Genomic DNA, 14,936 nt, shown 5'->3' with positions numbered 1-14,936 from the left:
CGAGAGGCCGTTCAACGTGTACCAATGAAGTTGTCCTTCGTGGGAAGGTTCTCTATGCAGAACACAACCTATCTAAGGATGATATTGGATGAAGGGAAATCCCTACAGGCTAGGGATGAAAGATGTATAGATGGAAATCCAAACCCTACAAGTTAGAGGGTGCACGGAAACAAGCATGGAGTGACCGTTCAGGACAGTCACTAGATCTCATAGCCATCGAGAGGCCAATCGAACGCATGCTAATGAAGTTGTCCTTCGTATGAGGGATGTGATTTTAGAAATATAATCCCTACAGGCTAGGGTACACATAGATGTAAGCACATGGTGACTGTTCAAAGTAGTCACTGGGTCGCATGGCCATCGAGAGGCCAATCGACGTGCGTAAACGAAGATGTCCTTCGTGGGAAGGACACGTAGTTGTAAAATACAAAGATATAAAAGGAAAATCCCTACAGGCTAGGGAGTGCGTAGATACAGGCGCGGAGTGACTATTCATGACAGTCACTAGGTCTCATGGCCATCGAGAGGCCAATCAACGTGTGTGAATGGAGGTGTCCTTCATGGGAAGGACATGGTCTTGGAAATAGAGTCCCTGCAGGCCAGGGAACGCGTAGGGGTACCTGCAAAATTGACACGCAAGACATTCGCAGTATATAAATTGCATATATAATAAGCACGTAAGCACATAAGCCCTAGGTTCATAGGTTAGACGTAACGGCTTAGGGTGCCTACCCTTCCCATGGGAATGTTCTAGAAGGTCTCATGGGATCGTTCGTAGCCGCCGATACTTTTTGTCTCTTTGGATTTTGGAACAACTCATTGGTCCATGAGGTTCGAATTTTAGGGGTTGGTTCCCAGAGAGATCAGCTAAATACCCAGTCCAGCCCTCAACAAGGTCGAGCCTCGTATTAGACCTTTCCGAATACTTAACCCACTCTGAGTGGAATTATAACAAGACTCGTAGGCGATGTAGTTTCCCTTTGGTCTTAATTATAATTCCCACGCTTAGGGGTTAACGCAATTTATAATATCCCAACAGAAAATAATACAACAACAAATATAAAAATATCCAATTGAGGTAAATGAAATTGTGAATGAAAAAATAAATAAATAAAAGAATTTAAATATTTAAATAAGAATTTAAACCTTAGAAGTTGTAAATAAATATATGAATAAATATTTAAATATTTAAATATAAAAAAGAAAATCAATAAAACCTAAATCCTAATCCAAAACCCTAATTTTGGCAAGTTAGCCAAACCCTAACAAAAGTTCGCCAGGAACCTAAAAAAGTTTGACAAAAACCTAAACCCTGTCAAAACCTATAGGAGCCTAATAATTCACCATTAAGTATATCCCCAGCAGAGTCGCCAGCTGTAGCATCCTGCCCTAAAATTAAAAATTTAGAGTCGCCACCTATTCTGAAGGGCGTAGGAAACCCTACGCAGTATAGAGATCGGGGTAAGATATTATAATCAGGTCGAGGAAAGGTGTTAGGCACTCTCAACCCTTTCCTATTGGCTTTGAATCTAAGGGTCAAGTTTTATGGCTAAAAGTTAAGGTTAATAGCTAAGGAATTAAATAGGGGGAAAATTGAGATTTTAGGGATGGGGACTCGCCTTGGTTATCCAAGTGCCTACGTATCTCCTTATGGAGAATCAGAGTCAACGTAGTTCGGGCACAGGATTGCACGCCTTTGAATTAGAATTTGATTTGAATGGTTTGGAGGCTTTTTGAATGGCCTATCGCAGTTTTGAAATTTGATTTGAAAGGCATTTTGAATTGCCTGATTGAAAAGGATGAAAATCCGTAGTATCGTGATTTAGTGTTTTTTAGATGTTTTGGGCGTACAACCCTGATTTGATATGGCATCGTTAGATGCGATGACCAATAGATTTGGTCAGTATAGCTAACGGATTAAGGGGCATTGCTGGTTACTCAGATCGATAGATTGATCGTCGCGGGCAGCAAATTAAATGTGTTTTGAATTTTATGTATTTTTTATCTCTTGTCTAATGCGACTAATAGATTTAGTCGGGTCGAGAAGAGAATTAATTAAGGGCTTGTTTTGCCAAATGGGCAGTGGGATTGAGCAAACCCTAATACGTCATAAACCTATCTCCAGAGTTTTTTTGTGATTTTTAATAATTAAGATTAAATTACTTAAATCGGATGATCGGAAAAATAATCGAGAAAATAATCCTAAGTAACTATATCCCTAATCCTAATGTAATTATAGTAATCTTAATTAAAACAAATTAATTAAATTAAAAAAAATTAATTCATATTAAATCTAAATAGATAAAGAGTAATTAAAAAAAATTAATTCATATTAAATCTAAATAGATAAAGAGTAAAAATACAAAAATATATACATAAAACCTGGCTGGGACTGCATGTCACTATATTGGGTGTCTATGGTATGCACCCTTATCTCCCTGGCTGTTAGATCAGGATTGTAGGAGATCCAATAATCTTGCTATGAGGGTGTATGATGGGCACTCGCGCTTGAGATGTGTTGGATCCACCGCCTACTCTTTCCAGGAAATTGATGAAAAATAAGTGAGGTTGCTGAGGAACGATCTCACAACCCCTTGGACGTGGGTCTTGGTGTACAGCCAACCGTGCTGCGTTCGTTTGCTGTTAAGAATGTGATCCCAAACCATAATATATGAAAAGCAAGCGAGTTAAAATTCAAAACAAAAGGAGAAGCGTGCGATACTGTTTTCCCTTCGTCTTCACGATGCTCACCTTCATTCCTGCAGATTAAAAACCCACACAATTTCGAACAATAAATATAAAAGACAACACGGTTCGGCTGGGTATCGATTTCTAAACGTGATGGGATCATTAATTCATTCCAATTTTATCTGTTTCAGAAAGCCCCAAATCAAAGCTTAGAACCCATAGCCATGGTGAAATTCTTAATCTGCACAGGAACTCCAATTAAATTATTTAAACATGTTCTAAACACAGTAATTAACACAAATAAGCAATCGAGTCCTGTCTATAATCCATGAATTTACGAAATCAAGGTTTGAACACCATGGCTAAAACGTGAAGGAATGAGGATGACTCTGAGATTTCTGGACGGCGGGGAGTGTCGAAGCACGCTCAGAATTCTTTAGGGAATCAGTTTGGATGTTTTATTTGGTCCCAATCAAGCTAGAATTATGTCCACCTCCTTCCCCTGACTCACGATTTTTTTTACCTTTTAGAATAGCCTTTTCTTTTTTTTGCAGCCCTCATGAAAGTCTCGGAGGCCGCAAAACCTCCCCCTCTGTCTACAGTTGCTGTTGACTTATATATGATTACATTAGGTCAAAACTCAATCAAACATTCTCTATAATTGGAAGACCAAAATTTGATTTGGTGCAAATTATTTTGGAAATCTTCTGTTAAATGCGTATGAACTCAACTCATTTGGTCTAATTCCCTTTTTTTTATTTTTCTTTTAACAGCAATAATAATAATGATAAAACTGTAAAATCTACCTAAAATAACTTTAGAATTAAAATTTGGATTTTTGTTTTTTTTTCTTTTTCTCTTTTTTAATAGTAATAATAATATGACTAGTAGTATCTACAATTGCTAATTCTTGAACATGACCATATTAGTAAAGTTAATGCTAATAATAACAGAAAAATCTAAAACTTCTAATAAAGCTATATAATAATAACAATAAATGATTTTTCTTAATATTAATAAAACTTATTAAAACAAAATTAATTAATACTAATCAATCAATATTAACCCTAAGTAATAATATTAAAACTAATTCTAATAAGATTATCATTACCCTAAAAAAAATAATCCTAATATATATAATTACTAAAAATCTAATAAAAATAATAAACCTAATTAATCCTAATACTACCTAATAAAAAAAATCCTATTAACATTAACATTAATAATAAAAATTAATAACGCTAAATACTAACAGTTTAGTCAAAAAATAAATAATCAGAACAAATGTTAGTAAAACCCAAAATACCCAGAAAAATGATAAAACCTTTGTAATAATCGGGCCCAACGTTCGGGTCCTAAACATCTGTTAATTACGCCCTTGTTTTAACTCAACCTGATTTATAAGAGAGCGGGTTTGACAATAGAAATGCCAAACCCCATGACTCTTAATTTTGAATCTTGATGGATTAATAGACATAGATTTGATCGGGCAAATTTTGGGGTATGACACTCAACGGCCACAAAGAGTCAGAACAATACCTATAAGGTTTGCAGATTTTGACATGTTGCAAGACACAGAAGTTGACTCAGAAGGAGATGTCATTCAGTGTGCCATGTTAGTATATTCTGAACCAGTGAGTATTGAAGAAGCGCTCAAGAAGAAGGTCTGGCTGAATGCCATGAAAGAAGAACTTGAGGCTATAGAAAGAAACAAGACTTGGAAGCTGACAGAACTTCCAAAGAAGATGAAAGCCATCAACGTCAGATGGGTTTTCAAGGTAAAGCTGAAGCCAGATGGATCAGTTGGTAAACACAAAGCGAGACTAGTGGTTAGAGGTTTTCTTCAGAAACTTGGACTAGATTACTTTGAGGTGTCTGCTCCTGTAGCTAGACATGAAACAATCAGACTGGTGATTACGTTAGCTGCAATCAGAGGTTGGTCCTTAATGCATCTGGATGTAAAGTCTGCATTTTTGAACGGTCCATTACAAGAGGAGGTATACGTATCACAACCCCATGGCTTTGTGAAAAAGAATCAGGAAAGGATGGTGTACAAATTACATAAAGCTCTGTATGGATTAAAGCAAGCACCCAGAGCTTGGAATTTGATAATTGAATCATTTTTCAAGAAGCAAGGGTTCCAGAAGTGTGAGATGGAATATGGAGTCTATGTGCAACATTCTAAAAGCAATATGATTCTGTTGTGTTTGTATGTTGATGACATATTGCTTACGCGGAGTTGTCCAGAAGACCTGATGAAGTTCAAGAAGGTGCTGATGAATGTGTTTGAGATTACAGACCTTGGGAAAATGTCATATTTTCTATGGATGGAGATTCTGTACTTAGAAGATGGTATGATTCTACATCAGCTGAAGTATGAGTTAGAACTTCTAAAGAAATTCAAGCTGGAGAATTGCAAAGCTGTTGTTACACCGTCAGAAACGAATCAGAAGTTGGACTCTGATTCTGAAGGTGAAGATGTTGATGCTACGGTATTCAAACAGTTGGTTGGTTCTCTAAGGTATTTGTGTAATACCAGACCTGATATATGCTATGCAGTTGGATTGGTTAGTAGGTTCATGAGTAAACCTAAGTGGTCCCATTACCAAACTGCTGTCAGAATCTTGAGATATGTCAAGGGAACTCTGAAGTATGGCATATTGTTTCCTTCTGGGAGAAAGGAAGAATCAGAGTTATTGAGTTATTCTGACTTTGATTGGTGTGGAGACAGAGTTGATAGGAAGGAGTACTTCTGGATATTTGTTCATGTTTCTGGGAGGTCCTATTTCTTGGAGTTCCAAGAAGCAACATGTTGTTGCTCTATCAATCTGTGAAGCTGAGTCATCACAGGCGTTGTAGCTGCATGTCAAGCTGTGTGGCTTCTGAATCTATTAGAAGATATGAAGATTAAAGTGAAGAAGCCTCTGAAGCTGATGATTAATAACAAGTCTGCAATCAATCTTGCCAAGAATCCGGTGTTACATGGAAGAAGCAAGCATATTGAGACTAAGTATCAGTTCTTGAGAAGCCAAGTCCAAAATGGAACACTAGAAGTTGTGCACTGCAGCACCCAGAAGCATATGACAGATGTTCCGACGAAGGCGATCAAGACGGATCAATTTCTGCTCTTAAGGGATGGAATTGGCGTTGTCAGCTTTGATTGAAGAATATGAATTAAGGGATGGTATTGAAGAGTAATTCAATATTCAGAAGATGAGCATCAGAAGTTCTGATGTGGGCTGATCTTCTGATGGTTACTCAGAAGATGTTGTGATCTTCTGATGGTTACTCAGAAGATGTTGTTGACCAGAAGATGTTATCTTATGGGTCCCATTAGCTTAGCTGTTTAGTAGTAAGGGTACTTTAGTATTTTGTAGTACTGTATTGTTTGTACCTTAAACTTGTTCACTGAGTTTAATCTGTTAGGGCCTACGTGGCAATAATTTTCTTTTGTATAAATAGCCTTGTAGTAGCTATCATTTATTATCAACAACATTATTCTCTCTCATTAATCTTTGCACTGTTATTCTCTTTGTCATCATCTTTATTCATTGTGCACCAACAAAATAAACTCAAGATTCTTGTAGCAATGAAGAGATCATGCTTAGAGGATCAGTGACGAAACCACGATGGTGATTAGGCTAGCATGAAGATTCTGAGATGATTGTTGTGGTGGTGGTTGAGATGATGGGGGTGATGAGTTTGTTTAGAAGTGAATGCGTGTCCTGATTTGTGAAGGCTTGATGATATTTATATGGTGAGGTTGTATGGTTTATGGCTAAGGGTGGATATGCAATGTAGTTGATAATTTCCACCAAACTTAATGAGCAAGGGTCATGCCTATTGAGTAAGTTCTGTGCAGGCTTTTTATTCCCAGGATATTGCATGGCTACTTGGAGAGAAATGCATGCTGCAAGTTGATACCATGTGTGGTGTGGTGCGTGCTGCAGCAAACTCAAAAGGACCTTGCCATGACCGAAATGCCCGAGGTGGTGACTTTATGCTCTTCTACAATGCCAACCACTTATCCAAATGATATGTACTTGACCTTATTGTGACCATGACACACAATAGACCATGATTGGTGTTGGGATTGGATTGCAATAATGACTAAAACTCTCCCAAAATGGCCTGAAACATGAATGCATGTAACTGCATTGAAGCTTGCGCGCGTGACGTTTTTTTTGCCTGGGACCAATGCCATCATGCAGTTTATAGGCAAGTGACTTTAGGGCCTCATATCTCCTTCAGTACCTCAACAATTTCCGTAAATCTTGGGCCATTAGAAAGAGGTTATAGAGGAGAGTAGTTTGATATTGAGCTTGAGTTAATTGGATACATGTACTTCCCTAAAATGAGCTTTGAATTCAACCTGCCACATGTTTGACAAAATGCCTCGTGTTTTCCTTGGATTTGTGCCCCGTCTTGGTCAAAATGTGACTTGGTGAGGTCATGACTTTAAGCCTCTCTATCTTGATCAATACTTGTCCAAATGATCCAATTCTTGTCTCATTGGATAGAGGACATGGCAAAGAATGGAAGGGCCTCAAGTGTACATTCAAAAGATCCTTATAATTCTCTAAAAGTCATTCTGAATTTCGCACACCACATGTTTGATGAAATCTGTCTGCTCGCCCAGAAATCTACCCAGCCTTATGACTTGACTTAAATGAAAAACCTTAACTTCAAACATTAATAACTCTTCAACCAAGCTTCAAATGGAAAAGTGTCCAACTACAAAATTGTTCTTCTCCATGATAGGAACAACTTTGATGTTGGAAATTTTCCTAAAAAAATTTTTTTGCCACGTGTAAATCAGTGCTAAAGTGGACTGCTCATCATACTTTAAAAGCCCAAAATATTTTTAAGTATGAAAACTTTTCCCTTTTTGGATTTTTTCTGCTTTTGGTAACTTTTGTCAAAACTCTGATTTTATTCCTTCTCTGACTTTTCTTGACCGATTTACCACCAAAAGTCAATATTTGAACGGTTGATTTGATTTTGACCAAAAAAGTCAACTGTTCTGATTTTTCTCCAATCTCGATGAAATTCCCGATTAATCAGTTTCTAACCAATGGTAATCAACTAAATACTTCCCCATAGTCATTATACAACTTCTCAACATAAAAATCATCTCTTGATCAATATGTTGACCAAAAAGTCAAGTGTATTGACTTTGGTCAAGAAACCCTAATTTGGAAGATCTGATGAGCTTGAAGATTATGTCTTTTAATCAGAGCCTTGTCTTGGAGAGGATAAACCCCTTATTTTTAGGAGAATACCAATGGAGATGATGCCTTACAATGAGACCTCAGATATGATTCTTTTTTATTAAGAATTTTCTCAGCCTCAGCTCCTTTTTATCAATTTCCTTGAACAGTAACGATGATATGAATGAATGTATTAAGTGAATGACCTACATGAGGTATGCTTATGAGTGTGATATGAAAGCCAATTGGGTATAAATAAATGGGAAAATTTTGGGGTGCAACATTTATGAAAAGATATTACACTATGATAAAGATATGTAAATTGTATTATAAAACAGACCTTTGTAATTAACCAACAATCTTTGTTGGTGCAACAAACCATCAGACAGCAACACCCACGACTCCTTCCATACATGGGAAGACATGTTCACATTGCCGGATAAAAGCATAACCACAAAAAAATTTCGAAGGAAATGTCCCGACCCCCATTCACTTGCTTCTTTAATGGCTCCGATGTATTCACGGTCATCTTCAAGAAAACCCATAGCAAAACATGCATCCCTAAAAGAATCATATTGTGTATCTCCAACCTTACGTATTTCTTCGTAAGTTGTAGGACCTTTGACAATTGTCAGCATCATCCGTAAATAATACAGTTATCCCGTAGAAGGTGGAACCCAAATCAAACGGCCAATTGTAAATCCCTTTTTCCGAGGCTTCCACATCCGCAATCTTTTATGGTACACAAACTGGCCGTAAGTAAGTTGCCTGGCCTGCTGATAAGTTTGGTTGGAAATTAACCACGAGTCAAACATCGACTCTGTGACGCTTTCCTTTTCTAAAACATTTTCCATTCGGGCATAATCGGAGTAGAAAAGAGACTTCTCGCCAATAAGGTGGTAAAACATTTGTTCCACAACCGGTTTTCTCCCATGAATTTTGTAAGAATAAATCCTCCAACACGCTTCTCATGGTGAGATGTATCTATAGTCAAGGTATTGTTGTATTTCATCAACAACCTCATTAGAATTGAATGTTTGGCGGGAACTTTGGACCAGAGAAGCGGTAATTCGGTCATATCCTTTGTGGATATATTTGAAAAGATATTTTATAGAAGTACTCTGGTTGCACCACTCCATGTTGATGTGTGCGTGGTACTTCAAAAGAAGCTTGGTGTTGTATGGGACGACATGACGGTTGTCTAATGGTACACCGTTTTTTTGAACGAAGTACGTTGTTGATCTCCTCCTGTACATGGGGTACCCTTCCGAGTTGAGGATAGTATTTTCTATAAATTGCTTAGGAAAGAACTTAGTGCATCTGTCGTTCTTCATACATTGTGAATTTTCTCGAGCTAAACAGGTCCGTGTATCATATGTGTCTTGACCAAGTTGTACAATGTTGGGTGCTGTATGGGGTCAGGAATTTCAGCAAAAATTATACGGCCAATGTCTGAAGGGATGGGATACTTACTTTCGGGGCGTAAGAACACCAGAATATGAGCATGAGGGAGACCCCTCTTTTGGAATTCAATTGTATACATATCTTTTTATTCACCATAAATCATAAGGTCAGTGTTAAAAAATATAAACATCACAAAATCACAATAGACAGGAGTATACTTACACGCCATAACACGTCCAAGGACATGGTTCTTTGTGATATCGCGCATTAGTTTCTCGGATATAATTTTGAATACTTTGGCTACAATATCAGGACGGTCGTGTGCAGCTAAATTTTTGGGATCCAACTGTCGTTTAATTTCAGGCCAATTGGGGTTGCAGTTGAAGGTAATAAACAGGTCAGGGAAACCCAATTTACTGGAAATAGACATTCCGTCAAAGTACAGCTGATCCATGTACCGCTTAATCCCGACAAACGTTGAAGGCAAAATAACACACTTTCCTTGCTTGTTTCCTTGCTGCGAACCACCTGCTCCCTTAACCTGTTGTAAGTTGTTATACTTGCCAACTCTGAGTTTAGACTGATTTTTCCTCAACCAATTCAGACGTTCCGTCTCAACCATAGTATAACTGTCAACCAAAAACTGTTGGAAGAGCCTTCTTAAATGAAGTAAAGTCTTTGGTTCTTGGGGGCGTTCTTAAATTCGGAACCAAAGCCATTCCTTGATAGTTTGCCGATTCTGTTTGGCTATGGTTTTTTCATGCTTGTATTTGTGAAGTAGTTTTTCCCTGTAACCATCTTCCCCATAAACAAAAATCAAAGGGTATTGGTAACCAAGATAAGCCGGGTGAAACTCATCAATCCTCTATAGTCCGTCGTCACGACCGTGGATAATGATGTCCCTAAGTTCAGTTGTGTCTACATCACCAACGATAAGGGCTGCCACCTCTGAAACAGTCAGTATGTTGTAGACGCGGTCGTCCCCAAGTCGACTTGAAATTAGTCTTAAGTGAAATTCTTGGTAAGGTGTCTCCTTCAACACGTCCCTTGCCATTCTAAAGGCTTTTGCATGAACATTGTGCTCATCCAACATGTGTTTCAACTTTGCAACCAATTCTCTCTCTAGCTTGGTATTATCTCTGTACAAAGTTAGAAATTTGCATCAGTGTCAACATGCAAAATGTAATGGAGACATTGTATTTTGAATTCATAGGTGACGTATTTACCTGAAACATTTCAACTTGTTATCGACCTCATTGTCCGTGTCAAAAATGTATAGTTGAGCATATTGCGGAATGCCGCTTCTTCTGGAAGCATTGTATCGATTTGGTGGCACGTTTGACCGTGAAGTCGCAGTGTAGGACGACCCCCCCGTCGGAAATTGTATCATCAAACTTCATTCCGGGATAAGTGAAGGAAAACATAGCGTTGTAACTTTGGATGTTGGCCTGGTAATTTCGGCTCTGTTGAGAATTTTTGTCGTATGGGAGTTCATCCAAAAGAGGAAGAGCCTTCTTCATAAGTGGCGGGACAACCTTTCCACTCCGGAAACATATATGAAACTTTGCCCCTATTGTGTCCCTACATTTTCCTTTACGCTCTTGATACCACATAAGTGACTTACAGTGCTCGCACTCCCAACAGGATTTCCAATATCAGAATACACTGCAGCCAATAAGAAATTCAATTTAATAATACGTAAACAATGTAACCATTTAAAGTATGTATAATATGTTGTGAGATAATGTATTTACCCTGAAGGTGTGTATCTATAGGATCTTCTATATGTTCCTTTTCAGAATCAAAATAATTTTCCAAGGAACCTTCAGAACATGAATCAGAATTAACATCATTGGATGAATACACTGCATTCATGAGTTGTGTAATGTTGGGTGTTTGGACTGATACAACAGCACCAGTGATGTTGGAGTAGTTATTGGAAGTAGATGATCCATTACAATTCAATGCAGAGACGTTTGTCGTGTAGGATGATATGGAAGGTGGTTTAACTGCACTTGCGGGAGTCACCATGCGTAAGCCGTCGCGACGTCTCTTCCGTGATAGATCCTCAACTGCAGTTTCAGATGACTGCAGGAATGGTTGGCCATGTATGCTACTGGATACATTGTTGTCCATCGATGGACGTTGCATTTGGCGGGTATTTGTACGTGCGTGATTGTCAACAGGTGAATGAACATGACCGGGAAGGGCATTGTTGAATTTGGAAAACAACTTAACCGCATAATCCATTTCAAATCTCCTCCATTTAAGTTGGCCAACCGGGAGTACATGTCGAGCAAACGATTCTGTATGAGTAGTGTTTCCAATATCCAACAACGGAGTTGGCAGGAATGTTTGTGCAGAAGATTTTGCTGCGGGAGCAGCATCAATATTAGGTGTTGATGTTTCACCACAACAATTTTCCTTGTTTGCATAAGCTTTTTTAGCCTTCTTGTCCTGAATAACCAATTTCCTCTTATTTCTTGCTATGGATCCAGGCGGAGACGTACGATTATGCATAGTTTTAGTGAATGTTAGGTTGGGTAAAAAAACTGAAATAAGTAAGCTTCTAAAATAAGTTCATAGTTTATTTGTTAGGTATTAGGTTTTCCATTCCATATAGTTTGACATTGCACCTACAATCTGAACTGCAAAGGATTGATGATAAGTCAAAGAAGGTAAATTTTAAATATAAACTTTCATAATCATAGATAACATAAAATAAATTGTAATGTTGATGAAAATTAACACCACTTTATTAGGGGGGAGAACATTTATTATTAAAATATCCAACAATATGGTAGAAAGTGTGTACAACCCACATTGTACAGTGTTGCAGTGTTGAGAAGGAAGTAGTGTCAATGGAATTAAATGTAGATTTGACGTGTGACTGGCCTTGATGGAGAAAGGATAACATTTCCTCCAGCTGTGAAATTATTATGGAAGGCTATTGTTCGCAAAATAAATGCAGTAACTGGTCCAGGAGCTGGCTGTGTCTGAGTAAAAGTTGAATTATAATTGGTACAAAGGTTGTGCACGTTTGAAAAAAAGTTGTTCTTTAGTCTGACAGTATAAATTTCAGACAGTAATGTACAATTGTTAAATAAAGAGGTGTAGAGATAAATTTTGTACAATAGACTTATTGTGACAGTCTTATAAATGATGAACCTTATGTCACATAGTTTTTAGATATTAGATATAAGTAGTTTAGAAATTTTGTAATGAAGGTTGAGAAAGAAATATAATAATGGTTGTTAAAAAATTTAGTAAGTCATATGTTAGTCGGGGTTGTCGTTAGGCTGGGAATAAGGTATGGAAACATAAAAGCAAATTAATACTGTTGCAAATAAGGTCTATGAAACGCAATTAAAGTTCAACGGCTTCTACCCTTAGAAACAATAGGTACTGTCTAAAATTTAGAATTACACAGAGTAGGAAGTAAAAAGAAAATATGAATGGTTATAAACCTTGTACATCCACTAAACAGTACAACTGATACTTGTGTTACGTTTAGACTTTTTAACAAAAAAATTATCTAAAATGACATACAAAAGATTGGTTATGTTGGTGACAAGGAAAAGATGGTTTAAGTTGCAGATTTTTTGCCACGCTTGGCCACCTTCTTGACCTTAGTTGATGATAGGTCACCTTCGCCGAGAGTTTGCAACGGTGATTCAACCGCGTCTTCGGGAGGCATCCTCTTGACATTTCCGAAAGATGTGACCGGATCTGGAATAGCTCCAGAGGAGATTTCTCCTTCCCGTTGGAGTGATAACAAAGAGGACAAATAATTAGCAAGCGATATTGGATTAACATTACGCTCAGGTTCGGTATATGGAAATCCACCATACCGTTTGAGGTTGTAAATTATCCAACGAAACATCCTCGCCAATGCTCTCCAATTTCTACAGAAACATACTCTGTAAAGTCCCGTAAATTTATTAAGGATATAAATAATAGTTGATAAATTTAGTGATACAATTTATACCATATCCGATTGAGTAGTGGCCTCAAGGATGGGAAAAGTCTGTTGCAAAAGAAGGGTGATTAGTATATTCCAACAGAATATATAAGTGATTAAATAAACGTGTTTCTTTAAATATATGGTGACAACCACTTCAGAACCAATGGCAACATCTTTTCCTTCAAGTTGATCAATTATTTGTTTGTCCCGGAGATACATGACAACAAAACCATTTTTAAAGCGAGGGTTCCAATTAATCTTGAAAGCAAACTTTTTCCCAACAATGCGTCTAGTGCAAGGGGATATTCCAGTGGATCAGTGATCCCACTCTGAAATACAAATGTTACTTAAGTAAACTGTTGAAAGCGATAAACGTAAGGCATGAAAAACGCAGAATTGTGTTGTATAAATCACCTCAACCATGGTCAAACGAAGAGCTGCGGCAAATGTTTCTAACAGTTCGGCGGCCTCACGGTCCCAGAATACAAACCTTCCATCTGAACCATCGTGAAGTACTTTAACACATATACGAAACCTAAACAAAATAAATAGTGTTGAGCATGACAAAATAACGAAAGGGACATAGTTGTCATCAAAGTATGCAGGTAAGATAACCTCCATATTTCAGTCTCAATCTTGTGTCCGTCTATGCAAAAATAAGGTGGGCTGTTTCCCTTAGCCATTTGAGGACATTTATGGCATTGCTTATAGTACCATCCATTTGTATCAGGAATGAGCTTGTCCGTTGTAGCAGCGGTAACACACATTGTTGGCAGCAAAAGGTAGACATACTTTCAGGTTATTTACTGGATAAGTAGTTTCGGCATTCAAAAAAATAAGTATTGGAATTGCGACGTACCTGAGACAACACAATAATTTCTGATAGTGGTAAGTGGGAAGCCTTTGAGAAAAACTTATCGGCAGGGGATAGGGGACAGCCCTGAAGGATAGAAAAACACTTAGAAGGGGGGGGGGGGGGGGGGTTGAATAAGTGTAGCTTTAAAACTTGTAAGATAAAAACAATTCGCACAATGATTTTTATCCTGGTTCGTTGTTAACTAAACTACTCCAATCCACCCCCTTGGAGTGATTTACCTCACCTGAGGATTTAATCCACTAATCACACAAGATTACAATGGTTTTCCACTTAGACAACTTCTAAATCTTCTAGAGTATACTGATCACAACCTGATCACTCTAGGAACAAACTGCTTAGATACCCTCTAAGACTTTCTAGAGTATACTGATCAACAACCTGATCACTCTAGTTCTTACAACTTAATGTAAACAAATTCTTTTAAGAGTTACAATGCTTCTTAGAAAGCTATTATCACAACTGTGATTTTCTCTTAAGTTTAAGCTTAATCTCACTAATGTATTACAACAGCAATGTAGTGAGGTTGATGATGAAGTTTTAGAGCTTTTGATTTGAACAACGTTTGTGCAAGTTGGTTCAGAGTTCATAACCTTGCTTCTCATCAGAACTTCATATTTATAGGCGTTTGAGAAGATGACCGTTGGGAGCATTTAATGCTTTGCGTAATCCGTACAGCATTGCATTTAATGTTTCACTCTTTTGTCAACTACCTCGAGCCTTGCTTTCGCTGTGTCTACTGACGTTGCCTTTAATAGCTTCTAACGTTCCTTTTGTCAGTCAGCGTAGCCTGCCA

The 14,936-nt window shown here is 37.7% G+C and overlaps 1 protein-coding gene across 1 annotated transcript; it reads right to left on the bottom strand.

Annotated features, from left to right (window-relative positions):
* Window positions 1-12,668: 12,668 nt before the first annotated feature.
* On the bottom strand, window positions 12,669-13,617 carry LOC131617002 (uncharacterized). The gene is made up of 4 exons (XM_058888400.1): window positions 13,417-13,617; window positions 13,291-13,329; window positions 13,155-13,207; window positions 12,669-13,063 (listed from the first exon to the last, which is right to left on the bottom strand). Exons 1-4 carry the CDS (start codon window positions 13,483-13,485, stop codon window positions 12,889-12,891), a joined length of 336 nt encoding a protein of 111 aa, XP_058744383.1. The 5' UTR covers window positions 13,486-13,617; the 3' UTR covers window positions 12,669-12,888.
* Window positions 13,618-14,936: the final 1,319 nt, after the last annotated feature.

The sequence above is a fragment of the Vicia villosa genome, linkage group LG7 (assembly GCF_029867415.1).
Source record: "Vicia villosa cultivar HV-30 ecotype Madison, WI linkage group LG7, Vvil1.0, whole genome shotgun sequence".
NCBI classification, from domain to species: Eukaryota; Viridiplantae; Streptophyta; class Magnoliopsida; order Fabales; family Fabaceae; genus Vicia; species Vicia villosa.
Note: the sequence above shows the minus strand (reverse complement) of the source record. Positions and strands in the feature narration are given on the sequence as shown.

Excerpts from the sequence above, each read along its gene's own strand:
- LOC131617002 (XM_058888400.1), bottom strand. The coding sequence starts at position 13,485 with ATGTATCTCCGGGACAAACAAATAATTGATCAACTTGAAGGAAAAGAT. Across the intron at positions 13,330-13,416 it reads TTGCCATTGGTTCTGAAGTG|ACTTTTCCCATCCTTGAGGC; the intron begins GTTGTCACCATA and ends CTTTTGCAACAG. Across the intron at positions 13,064-13,154 it reads GATAATTTACAACCTCAAAC|GGAAGGAGAAATCTCCTCTG; the intron begins GGTATGGTGGAT and ends ATCACTCCAACG.